This window comes from Convolutriloba macropyga, chromosome 5 (genome assembly GCF_964194025.1).
Source record: "Convolutriloba macropyga chromosome 5, txConMacr16.3, whole genome shotgun sequence".
In the NCBI taxonomy this organism is placed as follows: Eukaryota; Metazoa; Xenacoelomorpha; order Acoela; family Convolutidae; genus Convolutriloba; species Convolutriloba macropyga.
The window spans coordinates 46,906,098-46,923,492 of record NC_134472.1 but is presented as its reverse complement, the minus strand read 5'-3'; the positions used below and the strand labels follow the sequence as shown (position 1 = coordinate 46,923,492).

At 34.2% G+C, this 17,395-nt stretch overlaps 1 protein-coding gene across 2 annotated transcripts in view; it reads left to right on the top strand.

Moving 5' to 3' along the window:
* LOC142339426 (cilia- and flagella-associated protein 43-like) overlaps nt 1–14,963 on the top strand; it is a 135,450-nt gene extending 120,487 nt beyond the window's left edge. For both annotated transcript variants that reach the window (XM_075389452.1, XM_075389451.1), the window contains 2 exons: nt 9,155–9,251; nt 14,681–14,963. In XM_075389452.1, the coding sequence (XP_075245567.1) occupies nt 9,155–9,251; nt 14,681–14,847 (264 nt within the window). In that variant the 3' untranslated portion in view covers nt 14,848–14,963. The remainder of the gene's footprint in view (nt 1–9,154; nt 9,252–14,680) is intronic.
* Nucleotides 14,964–17,395: the final 2,432 nt, after the last annotated feature.

Below are 17,395 nucleotides of genomic sequence, written 5' to 3'. Positions count from 1 at the left end.
TGCTAAATACAATTGATTTTCGGACCTTTTTTATCCCATTTTCCTGACTATAAGTTAATTTGCAACGTAGTTTCGTTGTTCTCAGTGGAACAGTCTTTCCATATTTACGATTTTTCTAAGTTCTAAGGAACAGTCGATAAAGTCGGTGTAGACTCAGAGACCAAACAGAGAATTAGAGGAAACAGTTGTGTCGCGAGTTAAAATTTTTCCTTTGATAAATACCTTAAAGAGCCTGAACTTGGACCCATTACATGTGTTTTTCTCTATCCTTACGTGTTAAATGTGGTCCAAAAAATACGTTCCTGGCCCTTTTGTTCATGATTACGTATTAAATAACCTTCGAATTATGATTTTAGTACAATCTCAAAGTGTTTCGTTATCGGGTCTGAAAAGATAATTGTTTTAAATTTGGTTCCAATTTACTTTGAGAAAATCACGTTTTGACTCTAATTTTCCTCTATAAAAACAACTATACACTTCTCTTCAGCTTGTTTTTGGAGTTCATTCGTTAAAACAGTTCATCGATAAAATTCAAGGTGTGTCCATTTTTTTTTCAACTTTTGTTTTTCTGTAATTCTTAATTTTTAACTGCTACCGAAGGTATTGCTTATTGACTATGTAAATTTTTTCCATAAATTGACAAAGAAATTACCACACATTTGGACAATTTCTGGCACTTTTGGTGTTCGTTGTCTTTATTTGGCTGTTAGAATATCATTTTTTTCCCGATGTGCACTTTTAGAATTCCTTTTAAATCGGACCTCATACTGCATCCTTATATCATTATATGCGGGCTCTTTGTTTGTCCACCTCTATGAGCAGAATTTTCAATTTGTACCTCTGCATTTTAATAGATTGATGGGTCAGGAAATGCTCACCTGAACCCCAGTTGTGGTAATCATTAGGATAAGAATTGATCGTAGATGTAAATGGCATCCAACGCAAAATAAAGATCATATTGCGTCGTTTTACGCTCAAAGTTCATTTTCGTGTGAAATAATTTTTATTGATGGTTTAATAGCCGCAATGCAATTGCTGGGGCTATTATTGAACTCATCTTTTTTCAAGTTAGCCTAGTCAGTCCCCAATTCTACTTTTCAATAATTAAATCTGCTTCCGTAACGTCATTTTTTACGATCTTGGTAAGAATATATGGGCGCATCGTATAATGAATGATTTTGATCATACATGATTGACCTCACTAAATCAAAGTATCTTTTTTATGCTTATGAAATAGGTAGCACTTTATTTGGGAAGTATACCAAATTCCCAATACAACTAAGTTTTACAAAGAGAGAAATCTATAACCCTAGGAACTACTATGTTCTGATGATGGAAAGAAGCTCAACGTTTTTCACTCCACGACCCTACCAGACCAGTAGCCACAGTTTTAAAAGGAACGTAGAATCTAGTGCGCGTCGGGTACTTCAAGGTTACGGCAGACCGTTTTGATTGTCTACTTAGTTCGCCCTTCCATGCTACATGGAATAATCCTATTAGTCAAGTCGTCAATGAGCAGGCAACGCTATCCTCAAAGGGGCCTCACTGATAAATACAATTGATTTTCGGGCCTTTTTTTATCCCATTTTCCTGACTATAAGTTAATTTGCAACGTAGTTTCGTTGTTCTCAGTGGAACAGTCTTTCCATATTTACGATTTTTCTAAGTTCTAAGGAACAGTCGATAAAGTCGGTGTAGACTCAGAGACCAAACAGAGAATTAGAGGAAACAGTTGTGTCGCGAGTTAAAATTTTTCCTTTGAAAAATACCTTAAAGAGCCTGAACTTGGACCCATTACATGTGTTTTTCTCTATCCTTACGTGTTAAATGTGGTCCAAAAAATACGTTCCTGGCCCTTTTGTTCATGATTACGTATTAAATAACCTTCGAATTATGATTTTAGTACAATCTCAAAGTGTTTCGTTATCGGGTCTGAAAAGATAATTGTTTTAAATTTGGTTCCAATTTACTTTGAGAAAATCACGTTTTGACTCTAATTTTCCTCTATAAAAACAACTATACACTTCTCTTCAGCTTGTTTTTGGAGTTCATTCGTTAAAACAGTTCATCGATAAAATTCAAGGTGTGTCCATTTTTTTTTTCAACTTTTGTTTTTCTGTAATTCTTAATTTTTAACTGCTACCGAAGGTATTGCTTATTGACTATGTAAATTTTTTCCATAAATTGACAAAGAAATTACCACACATTTGGACAATTTCTGGCACTTTTGGTGTTCGTTGTCTTTATTTGGCTGTTAGAATATCATTTTTTTCCCGATGTGCACTTTTAGAATTCCTTTTAAATCGGACCTCATACTGCATCCTTATATCATTATATGCGGGCTCTTTGTTTGTCCACCTCTATGAGCAGAATTTTCAATTTGTACCTCTGCATTTTAATAGATTGATGGGTCAGGAAATGCTCACCTGAACCCCAGTTGTGGTAATCATTAGGATAAGAATTGATCGTAGATGTAAATGGCATCCAACACAAAATAAAGATCATATTGCGTCGTTTTACGCTCAAAGTTCATTTTCGTGTGAAATAATTTTTATTGATGGTTTAATAGCCGCAATGCAATTGCTGGGGCTATTATTGAACTCATCTTTTTTCAAGTTAGCCTAGTCAGTCCCCAATTCTACTTTTCAATAATTAAATCTGCTTCCGTAACGTCATTTTTTACGATCGTGGTAAGAATATATGGGCGCATCGTATAATGAATGATTTTGATCATACATGATTGACCTCACTAAATCAAAGTATCTTTTTTATGCTTATGAAATAGGTAGCACTTTATTTGGGAAGTATACCAAATTCCCAATACAACTAAGTTTTACAAAGAGAGAAATCTATAACCCTAGGAACTACTATGTTCTGATGATGGAAAGAAGCTCAACGTTTTTCACTCCACGACCCTACCAGACCAGTAGCCACAGTTTTAAAAGGAACGTAGAATCTAGTGCGCGTCGGGTACTTCAAGGTTACGGCAGACCGTTTTGATTGTCTACTTAGTTCGCCCTTCCATGCTACATGGAATAATCCTATTAGTCAAGTCGTCAATGAGCAGGCAACGCTATCCTCAAAGGGGCCTCACTGATAAATACAATTGATTTTCGGGCCTTTTTTTATCCCATTTTCCTGACTATAAGTTAATTTGCAACGTAGTTTCGTTGTTCTCAGTGGAACAGTCTTTCCATATTTACGATTTTTATAAGTTCTATGGAACAGTCGGTAAAGTCGGTGTAGACTCAGAGACCAAACAGAGAATTAGTGGAAACAGTTGTCGCGAGTTAAAATTTTTCCTTTGAAACATACCTTAAAGAGCCTGAACTTGGACCCATTACATGTGTTTTTCTCTATCCTTACGTGTTAAATGTGGTCCAAAAAATACGTTCCTGGCCCTTTTGTTCGTGATTACGTATTAAATAACCTTCTAATTATGATTTTAGTACAATCTCAAGGTGTTTTGTTATCGGGTCTGAAAAGATAATTGTTTTAAATTTGTTTCCAATTTAGTTTGAGAAAATCACATTTTGACTCTAATTTTCCTCTATAAAAACAACTATACATTTCTCTTCAGCTTGTTTTTGGAGTTCGTTAAAACGGTTCAACGATAAAATTCAAGGTGTGTCCGTTTTTTCAACTTTTGTTTTTCTGTAATTCTTAATTTTTAACTGCTACCGAAGGTATTGCTTATTGACTATGTAAATTTTTTCCATAAATTGACAAAGAAATTACCACACATTTGGACAATTTCTGGCACTTTTGTTGTTCGTTGTCTTTATTCGGCTGTTAGAATATCGTTTTTTTCCGATGTGCTTTTTTAGAATTCCTTTTAGTTCGGACCTCATGCTGCATCATTATATCATTATATGCAGGCTCTTTGTTTGTCCACCTCTATGAGCAGAATTTTCAAGTTGTGCCTCTGCCTTTTAATAGATTGATGGCTCAGGAAATGCTCACCTGAACCCCAGTTGTGGTAATCATTAGGATCAGAATTGATCGTAGATGTAAATGGCATCCAACACCAATAAAGATCATATTGCGTCGTTTTACGCTCAAAGTTCATTTTCGTGTGAAATAATTTTTATTGATGGTTTAATAGCCGCAATGCAATTGCTGGGGCTATTATTGAACTCATCTTTTTTCAAGTTAGCCTAGTCAGTCCCCAATTCTACTTTTCAATAATTAAATCTGCTTCCGTAACGTCATTTTTTACGATCTTGGTAAGAATATATGGGCGCATCGTATAATGAATGATTTTGATCATACATGATTGACCTCACTAAATCAAAGTATCTTTTTTATGCTTATGAAATAGGTAGCACTTTATTTGGGAAGTATACCAAATTCCCAATACAACTAAGTTTTACAAAGAGAGAAATCTATAACCCTAGGAACTACTATGTTCTGATGATGGAAAGAAGCTCAACGTTTCTCACTCCACGACCCTACCAGACCAGTAGCCACAGTTTTAAAAGGAACGTAGAATCTAGTGCGCGTCGGGTACTTCAAGGTTACGGCAGACCGTTATGATTGTCTACTTAGTTCGCCCTTCCATGCTACATGGAATACTCCTATTAGTCAAGTCCTCAATGACCAGGCAACGCTATCCTCAAAGGGGCCTCACTGATAAATACAATTGATTTTTGGGCCTTTTTTTATCCCATTTTCCTGACTATAAGTTAATTTGCAACGTAGTTTTGTTGTTCTCAGTGGAACAGTCTTTCCATATTTACGATTTTTATAAGTTCTATGGAACAGTCGGTAAAGTCGGTGTAGACTCAGAGACCAAACAGAGAATTAGTGGAAACAGTTGTGTCGCGAGTTAAAATTTTTCCTTTGAAAAATACCTTAAAGAGCCTGAACTTGGACCCATTACATGTGTTTTTCTCTATCCTTATGTGTTAAATGTGGTCCAAAAAATACGTTCCTGGCCCTTTTGTTCGTGATTACGTATTAAATAACCTTCGAATTATGATTTTAGTACAATCTAAAGGTGTTTTGTTATCGGGTCTGAAAAGATAATTGTTTTAAATTTGGTTCCAATTTAGTTTGAGAAAATCACGTTTTGACTCTAATTTTCCTCTATAAAAACAACTATACATTTCTCTTCAGCTTGTTTTTGGAGTTCGTTAAAACGGTTCATCGATAAAATTCAAGGTGTGTCCGTTCCGTGACGTCATTTTTTACGATCGTGGTAAGAATATATGGGCGCATCGTATAATGAATGATTTTGATCATACATGATTGACCTCAATTAATCAAAGTATCTTTTTTATGCTTATGAAATAGGTAGCACTTTATTTGGGAAGTATACCAATTTCCCAATACAACTAAGTTTTACAAAGAGAGAAATCTATAACCCTAGGAACTACTATGTTCTGATGATGGAAAGAAGCTCAACGTTTCTCACTCCACGACCCTACCAGACCAGTAGCCACAGTTTTAAAAGGAACGTAGAATCTAGTGCGCGTCGGGTACTTCAAGGTTACGGCAGACCGTTTTGATTGTCTACTTAGTTCGCCCTTCCATGCTACATGGAATAATCCTATTAGTCAAGTCCTCAATGACCAGGCAACGCTATCCTCAAAGGGGCCTCACTGATAAATACAATTGATTTTTGGGCCTTTTTTTATCCCATTTTCCTGACTATAAGTTAATTTGCAACGTAGTTTCGTTGTTCTCAGTGGAACAGTCTTTCCATATTTACGATTTTTATAAGTTCTATGGAACAGTCGGTAAAGTCGGTGTAGACTCAGAGACCAAACAGAGAATTAGTGGAAACAGTTGTGTCGCGAGTTAAAATTTTTCCTTTGAAAAATACCTTAAAGAGCCTGAACTTGGACCCATTACATGTGTTTTGCTCTATCCTTACGTGTTAAATGTGGTCCAAAAAATACGTTCCTGGCCCTTTTGTTCGTGATTACGTATTAAATAACCTTCGAATTATGATTTTAGTACAATCTCAAGGTGTTTTGTTATCGGGTCTGAAAAGATAATTGTTTTAAATTTGGTTCCAATTTAGTTTGAGAAAATCACGTTTTGACTCTAATTTTCCTCTATAAAAACAACTATACATTTCTCTTCAGCTTGTTTTTGGAGTTCGTTAAAACGGTTCATCGATAAAATTCAAGGTGTGTCCGTTTTTTCAACTTTTGTTTTTCTGTAATTCTTAATTTTTAACTGGTACCGAAGGTATTGCTTATTGACTATGTAAATTTTTTCCATAAATTGACAAAGAAATTACCACACATTTGGACAGTTTCTGGCACTTTTGTTGTTCGTTGTCTTTATTCGGCTGTTAGAATATCGTTTTTTTCCGATGTGCACTTTTAGAATTCCTTTTAGTTCGGACCTCATACTGCATCATTATATCATTATATGCAGGCTCTTTGTTTGTCCACCTCTATGAGCAGAATTTTCAATTTGTGCCTCTGCCTTTTAATAGATTGATGGGTCAGGAAATGCTCACCTGAATCCCAGTTGTGGTAATCATTAGGATCAGAATTGATCGTAGATGTAAATGGCATCCAACACCAATAAAGATCATATTGCGTCGTTTTACGCTCAAAGTTCATTTTCGTGTGAAATCATTTTTATTGATGGTTTAATAGCCGCAATGCAATTGCTGTGGCTATTATTGAACTCATCTTTTTTTCAAGTTATCGTAGTCAGTCCCTAATTCTTCTTTTCAACAATTAAATCTGCTTGCGTGACGTCATTTTTTACGATCGTGGCAAGATGTTATGGGCCCATTGTTTAATGAAGGTTTTTGATCATACTTGATTGACCTCGCTAAATCAAAGTTTCTTTTTTATGCTTAGGAGTAATTTTATTTATCGTCTTAGTGGTCACTTTTGCTTGCGGATCCAGCTTTTTTCCGGCTTATTTCTGGCAGGGTGGCGGCTAGCTTTGTGAATTACATAGTTGGCCGTTCTGAAGATTGGCCTTTGTAATTCTTTGAAGATTTTAACAATTGCGTATTACATTTGGAGGCATAAACACTTTTTTTATTAAAAAGCAAAAATTATTTAAGCAATTTCTACCACCTCAGAGGTTCAAGTTGTTGCAAGTGCCTTGAAAAACATTGAGTGAAATTTTAGTGTTTGAAGAAGTGGGGTTGCTTTAAATTGAGATTTTGCTATGGAGAATTGACCCCGACAACTGAGCACGTGTTTTGAACGAATCGTACTAACTCGCATAAAGAGTCAGTCAATGAAACGTACTAAAGTAGCAGGAAGCTTCGAAAAGATTATCTACATAAGAATGACCAAATTTCTCAAACATACAAATCAACTGCACAACAATCAATTTGGTTTGCGATCACAACTAGGCACCATAGATGCCTTGATATCAGTTGTAGACTCAATCAGATACAATTTGAACAAACCAGCAACTTCAACACATGCAACCTTTCTGGACTTAAAAAAAGCATTTGATACAGTAGATCATTTAATTCTCGTATAAAAGTTGTGGAGAATGGGATTCCGTGGACCTATCAATACCTTACTAAAAAGCTATCTAACAAACAGAGAACAAAAAATACGTTGCGATGCTGAATCCTCATTTTTACCTTTAAGAATGGGTGTACCTCAAGGCTCAATTTTGGGACCATTACTGTTTATCTTGTATTTAAACGATCTTACGTAGGCTACAGTGAACCTAACAATGACCCTTTACGCCGATGACAGAGCTTTGATACAACTCAGTCAATCAGATCTTAGTCAGCTTGTCTTAGGCATGAAACAAACAATCGATTGTTTGGACAGAAATAAGTTAACTTTGAAGATCGATAAAACTTTTTTAATTCAGTTTTCAAAAAATGGTGGACACAAAAACAATCATTATCAATTGAGAGAAATCACATTGAAAACAAAAAATTGGTGAGGTATCTTGGAATCTTGATTGACGAGAAACTAAATTATAAAGATCACATTCAGTTTTTGATTCATAAAATGAATGTTTTTGTGCTACATTCTATAAGCTGAGAACTGTCTTACACAAAAATCAACTAATTTTTGCTTACAGAACTTATGTGCAACCAATCTTACAGTATGGAGTTTTAATCTATGGTACAGCTGCAAAGAATGACATCAAGAAACTTAATAACAAAATCAAACATCTAGTGGAATTATATATGGGAAACGTAAGTTTGAGTCAATTGAAAACTTCAGAATTGCAGCAAAAATTTAACATAGAAGAGTTACATTTATATGAGCTATTGAAATTAGTTATTTAAAAAATAAGGGAGTTAAATGAGTGCAGTACAAAAAATGCTTTTTTGAGAATGAACGATTTAAACAAAATTAAAATACAGAGAATATGCGCAAAACACTTAAAATTTTTGTATGAAGGACCAATTAACAGTAAGATCATTTCAACAAGAGCCAGAAAACTGTTGCTAAAAAACTAAAATTTCAACCTCGTTTCATTGAAGAAATAGCAAAACTGTTTATAATAGGTTGTAAAGATTTTGCTCATCGGTTCCGTGATAACTTTATATTAGGCAGTGCTGATTTGATAGAATGTTTCTACTGAGTTTTTTTTCCTCTTTACGTTTTTCTGAACCAAATGATTGAAATAAATCAAGACGCTAAATTTTCTGCTTCATGAGGCACCACATGACGAGGCAACACTGCCTTTTGGTGTTCTCTCGGTTCAGTATGTGTGTATACAAAAAGTGTAAAAATATATACATTTTTTTGTTTGTCTGTTCCGAAAACAATTTATTATTATTATTATGAAGTAGTACGAATATTTATCTTGCAAGAACTGGTATGTGGAATATCTGTTTGGTTAAACTGGAGCATGCGAGTATTCTAAGGATACAGAATCTCAAGACCAACTTAGACAATTTATTTGCGATTTTTGCAAGAAAAATTCTTTCAAATGTCCGGGGTGGTTGGATGTGTATCCGTTTTTTTTCAATATTGAATTTGTTATTGAATTTCATTTTGAAAATTATTTCAGTTACTTTTAGTTATTTTAATTATTGTTTTTCGGTCATTGATTTTTTACAGCATGTGTGCTTCACAGAGGAGCATTTTGTCCACAGGATTTCAAATTGAGTGGGTTGGAACTTTACGTACAATAGGCATCACCGATCCTACTCATTAAATTTGTATTGTGTAATATTAAATTGTTGCTGTAGGTGAAGGACAAGGAGAAACAGAATGGTAAATTGGACGATGAGATAATGGAGATGACAGTGACTGTGGCAGAGAGGGAACTCATTCAGCTGTCCACAGGTACACACTCTTAACTATCCAGAAATATATCTACTCCTGCATCAGTTAAATACCACTACGCGCACTATTAATATATATTTAGTGAAAAAATGAATTAATCTATTTTGTTACTGAAGTCAGTCTGGCAAAAATATGGATAATCAAATCAAAACGCCGAAACCTTTGTTTAATTTAACCCCGATCGCACCCGTTTATTGTCGATGTTTCGTTTCGACAGCGAGAAAGCACTACTTAATCTCGCTCTCGCTGTTAATTACGTCAACTGTCCTTTGATAATATCGATAACCTGATAAATGAGCTCGTTGATATCGAATGTCGAAAAGCAGTGTTCTAATGTACTTAGTTTACAAGCCGCTGTGATTTTTCCGATCAACTATTGGTGAACAGTTAACTTCTACTCGTAGTGTGATATTGACGGATACAAAAGTCACGCACGTCTGTAAATTATGAAATTTTCTGCTAGTATTGAGAAATATATCTGTCATTTTCAGCACTGCGGCTTTTAGTTTGCCATGTGATGAACTAACTACCTGAGAATTTATCACACCGTTATAACGTTAAATCGAAAATTTGTTAACAACAAGTATTTTTGCTCACAACGCTACAAGTTTGTTAATAGCTGCGAAGCGATAGCGGCTATTTTTGGGGACATCGTGGTTTTTTTACAATTCAAAGAATTTTAATTGTATTGGGGCGTTGTCTTTACGACTCCAAGAGGAGTATTGGTTTTCTTACGTTTTTTTTTAACCAGAAGTACTTTTTGTTCAGGCGGCGTTTTAACCTAATCGTGAAAGTGAGTAAAATTACCGTGTGCACTAACTCTTTCTTAGTGAGAGAAGTTTTTTGTTCATGCGCTCCATTCAGTGAATGACTTTTTAACTTTGAAAAAAGTTTTTGAGATATTGGCGCATATAGATGACAGTTTTTAGCCGTGTTTTCGTCAATTTGACCCAATTTTTTTAATTGTAACTTGGTTTTGTGTCGAAGTAAATTCTGGTCGATGCCGCATGGATTTGAAAGCAATCGAAATCGATATCACAATGTTTTTGAGAGCTTAATAATGCGTTTCAAGTGCAAAATTGGCCCATACTTCTCATTTTTTTTTGTCAATTTTGGCTTTTTTATTCATTATCTTTTCATTTTTGAATCGTTGAGAGGAATTTTTTTACAAAGTTAGTAAAAGTGTTAACGTCTTTGTGATAGTTCCTGAATTGGATGCCTCTTTCTGACGTAAGGTGTTTTTGTTTTTATTAAATTGTACACGTACTAATCAGATTTTGGCAGTTTTCTTGTACTTTGAGTTTACTTACCATAAATTTTTTTTTGGTGCTACGATATTTTGAACATCTTTTTTTTTCAAAATGTTTTACTGTTTCGCATTTGAGCTGTTTTTACTTCGTACGGAGACAGGAAGATGGCTGTGCAAGGTTCTTAGACCTCGATTGCTTAATAAAAATAAATCATTGTTTTTTTCTTCTATGTTTCTTCATTTTGGTGTTTAATTAGAGTTTCTGATTTAGTTTTTTGATTTTTCAGAAATTGCATATTAGTTTTTTTAATTCTTTTTCACAGTGTATGTTTTCTCCACAACCCAGCATTTTTCCTTCCAACATTCTCCTAACATTCTTTTTTTTATTCGTCCTGCCTTTATTAATTTGAAAATTATCAATTTGAACTGCAAATTTTTGTCTTTTTCTTTTGAATTTGTAAAATTATTTTTTGTTTTAATTGATTTTGTTTAATATAATATGGTACTAAGCTTTGCTAGCTTTAAGTTACCATGTTTGATCAACACTCATTTTCTGCAAATGTGTCTAATAACATATGAATTTCTGCGTTTATTTAGTCATCAATTGATTCCATTTTTTATGGTAAGATAGTGTCTCGATTGAGAGTTTACGGAAACTGATGATTTTTTGTAACAATTTTTGGCTATTTCTTGAAGTCCCCAAATAAATTTTTGAGAACCTAAAATGGCTTGATTTTTGCTGCTCGCGTACTTTGATGCTTTCAATTCCGTACCAAAAAATGGCTTGTTTTCTTTATAGAAGTATTGCAATTTTTTTAACTCAATTGGTTTTGTGGGCTATCTTTCATTTCTTGACTGAATGTTTTTTGTTTTTAGTAGCCACTTTAGTAGTAACCAGTTGATTTGAAAGGTTATTCGTTTACGAAGACGACTCTTCGAGTCCGTTTCGGAATTCTTCTGGCTATGTTTTTTATTTAAGATCTAATCACACATTTTCATGATTTTTGAAGTCAAATTGGAGTAGTGATTTTCGTCACGCTGAAACTGGAAGTGGAGCGAAAGAGCGAGTGGTTTTGTGGTGGCTTTTTCACTCTTATTTTAAATGAGCTCGTTGATATCGAATGTCGAAAAGCAGTGTTCTAATGTACTTAGTTTACAAGCCGCTGTGATTTTTCCGATCAACTATTGGTGAACAGTTAACTTCTACTCGTAGTGTGATATTGACGGATACAAAAGTCACGCACGTCTGTAAATTATGAAATTTTCTGCTAGTATTGAGAAATATATCTGTCATTTTCAGCACTGTGGCTTTTAGTTTGCCATGTGATGAACTAACTACCTGAGAATTTATCACACCGTTATAACGTTAAATCGAAAATTTGTTAACAACAAGTATTTTTGCTCACAACGCTACAAGTTTGTTAATAGCTGCGAAGCGATAGCGGCGTTTTTTGGGGACATCGTGGTTTTTTTACAATTCAAAGAATTTTAATTGTATTGGGGCGTTGTCTTTACGACTCCAAGAGGAGTATTGGTTTTCTTACGTTTTTTTTTAACCAGAAGTACTTTTTGTTCAGGCGGCGTTTTAACCTAATCGTGAAAGTGAGTAAAATTACCGTGTGCACTAACTCTTTCTTAGTGAGAGAAATTTTTTGTTCATGCGCTCCATTCAGTGAATGACTTTTTAACTTTGAAAAAAGTTTTTGAGATATTGGCGCATATAGATGACAGTTTTTAGCCGTGTTTTCGTCAATTTGACCCAATTTTTTTAATTGTAACTTGGTTTTGTGTCGAAGTAAACTGTGGTCGATGCCGCATGGATTTGAAAGCAATCGAAATCGATATCACAATGTTTTTGAGAGCTTAATAATGCGTTTCAAGTGCAAAATTGGCCCATACTTCTCATTTTTTGTCAATTTTGGCTTTTTTATTCATTATCTTTTCCTTTTTGAATCGTTGAGAGGAATTTTTTTACAAAGTTAGTAAAAGTGTTAACGTCTTTGTGATAGTTCCTGAATTGGATGCCTCTTTCTGACGTAAGGTGTTTTTGTTTTTATTAAATTGTACACGTACTAATCAGATTTTGGCAGTTTTCTTGTACTTTGAGTTTACTTACCATAAATTTTTTTTGTTGCACCATCTGTGTTTTTGGTTTCGTTTCGTTGTTAATTGAATTGTTTTCGGCGATGGCCTTTTAAAACTCAATGAAAATTTTTACGATATTTTGAACATCTTTTTTTTTCAAAATGTTTTACTGTTTCGCATTTGAGCTGTTTTTACTTCGTACGGAGACAGGAAGATGGCTGTGCAAGGTTCTTAGACCTCGATTGCTTAATAAAAATAAATCATTGTTTTTTTCTTCTATGTTTCTTCATTTTGGTGTTTAATTAGAGTTTCTGATTTAGTTTTTTGATTTTTCAGAAATTGCATATTAGTTTTTTTAATTCTTTTTCACAGTGTATGTTTTCTCCACAACCCAGCATTTTTCCTTCCAACATTCTCCTAACATTCTTTTCTTATTCGTCCTGCCTTTATTAATTTGAAAATTATCAATTTGAACTGCAAATTTTTGTCTTTTTCTTTTGAATTTGTAAAATTATTTTTTGTTTTAATTGATTTTGTTTAATATAATATGGTACTAAGCTTTGCTAGCTTTAAGTTACCATGTTTGATCAACACTCATTTTCTGCAAATATGTCTAATAACATATGAATTTCTGCGTTTATTTAGTCATCAATTGATTCCATTTTTTATGGTAAGATAGTGTCTCGATTGAGAGTTTACGGAAACTGATGATTTTTTGTAACAATTTTTGGCTATTTCTTGAAGTCCCCAAATAAATTTTTGAGAACCTAAAATGGCTTGATTTTTGCTGCTCGCGTACTTTGATGCTTTCAATTCCGTACCAAAAAATGGCTTGTTTTCTTTATAGAAGTATTGCAATTTTTTTAATTCAATTGGTTTTGTGGGCTATCTTTCATTTCTTGACTGAATGTTTTTTGTTTTTAGTAGCCACTTTAGTAGTAACCAGTCGATTTGAAAGGTTATTCGTTTACGAAGACGACTCTTCGAGTCCGTTTCGGAATTCTTCCGGCTATGTTTTTTATTTAAGATCTAATCACACATTTTCATGATTTTTGAAGTCAAATTGGAGTAGTGATTTTCGTCACGCTGAAACTGGAAGTGGAGCGAAAGAGCGAGTGGTTTTGTGGTTGCTTTTTCACTCTTATTTTAAATCAGAGTGAGAAAACGGTGTTTGAATAAAAATTCGCTTTCTCGCTAGTGTTTTTTTGTTCACATGCGGCAATTTCGCTTTGAATTTCACTGTTTTTCTGTTTATTTTTTTTCTTAATGGTTTTCCCAATTTATTCATAGTTCATTCTAGGCCTAGTTTTTTGTTTCAATCATTTTTTTTCTCGCTAGTGGCTCTTTGTTCACATGTGGCATTTTAACATTGATCTTCAGTTTTTTTAAAAAATTTTATCATCTGATTTTTCTGGAAATGGCTTTCCCAATTCAATCATAGTCCGTTTTAAGTCTCGTTCTTGGTTAGTCAATGGAAATGTTTTGAATTTTTTAACATCAGGACTCGTCCTGCTATGTTTTTTGTTTTAATTCGTCGTCTCCATCGATGATTCTTGCTACCATTGACTTTTTCATTTTCAGTGACTACAATTGCTTTGTAGTTAAAATTTGTGTGTGACATCATTTGTTCTTCTTTTATGTCAATTGCGTGACTTACCTTAATCGAAAAATGACTTCTGAACTCACTTGACGAACTTAAATTTTTATGAACATTTACTAGTTAAAGATCAATAGTGTGCATCTAAGTGATGCCAAACGTATATACCCTAATTCATGAGTATTAGAGTCGCGAGTTTTTGATTTTGAATATTAATTTTGAAAAAGCTGTATTAGGGTTTTTCGTTATAGAGCGTATGTGTTTCATAAAAATGACCGTCCGAATCCAACCCGAAAAGTCTAATGGTCCATTAAAGGACTGGTGGTCAATCTGTCTATCTTATTTCCTTAGTTGTTTCAATTCCATGGAAGGCCACAAGCGTCTATCGCGGCTATTTTCCAGCAACCTGCCGGCTATGTTTTTAGTACGAAGTGCTTATATATAACAGTTTCATCGTTTCTTTATTTTTGTTTGCAATGAATGTGTTTCCTTTTGAAGGAGCTGGCAGCCAGGGACCTTCAGAACATTCTAGAATGAAGGACATAGTCCAGAGAAGGAAACTCGTAGACCTGGCCAAGAATCAAGCGCAAGAGGTGGCTGTTCTGAGAGCAGAAGTCGAGAGACTCCGAATGAGGACATTCCCTGCACTTGTTCAAATCGAGTAAACTGTGATGGCTCAAATTGAACAAATTATATCATATTAAACACACTTATATTTGCCATACATATCAACTCATTAATAAGCATATCAATAGATCAATAGAGAGAAGCTTCAATTGCAGCTTTTTAAAAAGGCATACCTGCAGAAAGAGAATTTCAGGTTTAAGATTTCGCTAACATTTAAAGTTGACCGGAAGATTTCAACAGCTGCTGTTGCTTTTGATATTGTAACTTAAGCAGCATTTTTAATCAGCGTCTTAAAATAGCTTCTATCAAATATTTCATGTTAAGGACAAAAGAGGTTTACAGATAGAAATCAGCTGCAAAATGTGCAAATTCTTGTGTTCCTCAGTTTGTAAGAGTAGAATTGGTCAAACAATTTACGGTAAATACAAAATTTACTTTAATCATAAAAGGGCTTTATGGTTTCCTTGTAATTGTAAAATAGTGGAGGATGATTGAACAGATACAAAGTAAGTCAGATATTGGTCGCTGTTAGATTTTGTCGTGGTGAAGTTTTGGTGATTCAGAAGAATAAGCAAAATAATTTTGAAGGATAAAATCAAGAATTCAATAAGGATTCGTCATCTCAAATTGTTTTCTGGGACATAAAATTTCTCAGTGCATTGAACATCTGAACTATAATTTGAAGCCTTAAATAAGTTTAGCAAAATAGCCCATCACAAGTACCTGCTAAAAAATTTCAAATCGTCTAGGCGTATTTAACATAGAAAGCCTTATTGAAAATTCATCGATAATAAGAATTCCAAATCGCTGGCACTACATCTTTCTAGTGGACAACAAACACAGACAAAACAACAAATTCTTTGAAATATGTATTTGAAGGAAGGTGACTCTAAAGGAGAAAACAGTTTGAGTATTGCTTTAAGTTTACTTTAAAAAACTGAGTCAATCGATCACGAATCAAATAGAAAGGAACAGGTTTTTATAGGCAGTGAGCGATTGACCTTTTGCCCGAGACAGAAGAAGTCTGTTTATTGCAGGGAAAAACATACAAGCAACTCATGACTAGATAAACATGATTTCATATGAGTTGCAGCTACAACCTGTAAGTCACTTCTAACAATGGAACGACGTGTTGCAATGAAAAACTTTCTAGGAGAACACAATTGATAAGCTCTAAAATTCGCATACCATTCTACATATCAACTATTGCTAGATGTTCTGGAGAAATCAAGCACTGTACACAACAACACATTGGCAGCACAACACTCAAGGCTGAATTTATTTTCAGCGATACATTTTCGTGGACTTTTGAATGATTTCGTGGACTCAAGGATAAAATCAAGAATTCAATAAGGATTCGTCATCTCAAATTGTTTTCTGGGACATAAAATTTCTCAGTGCATTGAACATCTGAACTATAATTTGAAGCCTTAAATAAGTTTAGCAAAATAGCCCATCACAAGTACCTGCTAAAAAATTTCAAATCGTCTAGGCGTATTTAACATAGAAAGCCTTATTGAAAATTCATCGATAATAAGAATTCCAAATCGCTGGCACTACATCTTTCTAGTGGACAACAAACACAGACAAAACAACAAATTCTTTGAAATATGTATTTGAAGGAAGGTGACTCTAAAGGAGAAAACAGTTTGAGTGTTGCTTAAAGTTTGCTTTATAAAACTGAGTCAATCGATCACGAATCAAATGGAAAGGAACAGGTTTTTATAGGCAGTGAGCGATTGACCTTTTGCCCGAGACAGAAGAAGTCTGTTTATTGCAGGGAAAAACATACAAGCAACTCATGACTAGATAAACATGATTTCATGTGAGTTGCAGCTACAACCTGTAAGTCACTTCTAACAATGGAACGACGTGTTGCAATGAAAAACTTTCTAGGAGAACACAATTGATAAGCTCTAAAATTCGCATACCATTCTACATATCAACTATTGCTAGACGTTCTGGAGAAATCAAGCACTGTACACAACAACACATTGGCAGCACAACACTCAAGGCTGAATTTATTTTCAGCGATACATTTTCGTGGACTTTTGAATGATTTCGTGGACTCCGAGAGATGAATCAAATGCTGCCCTATGATCGATTTAGACTTTTAGTGTTCCAAAATTCTTGTGATAACATTTCGACAAGTTTACAACATACGTGAAAGGGCATTCACAACACCCATTACTTTTTCACCTGTGATTTCATATTATTTTCAAAAGCTGAATTAAGTGAGGCCAAGCAGATTTTCAACTTGCCTACTGTAACAACCGTTATCACTGGGTGACTACTTTGTAGCCGTACAGAAAATTGTAAGCTAATGTTTGCTTTGTGTTGAACAAAAAACGAACAGGCAAACTGCACCGTTTTGTGTTTCGTTTTTTCTGTTTTTCTTTGACATTTTTGTGTTTGTTAAAGAAAAAGTTTCAAACCTTGATCACCTTTTTTCTATTACATGTGAAATCTATTACATTCTGATTAACGATCGATTTGCACTTGTGACTCTTTTTAAATGATGCCTTCTTGTGCTGTCTTGGCAAAAACAATTTTGCAATTTAGCACTATGCCGTTATCTGTTGGTTT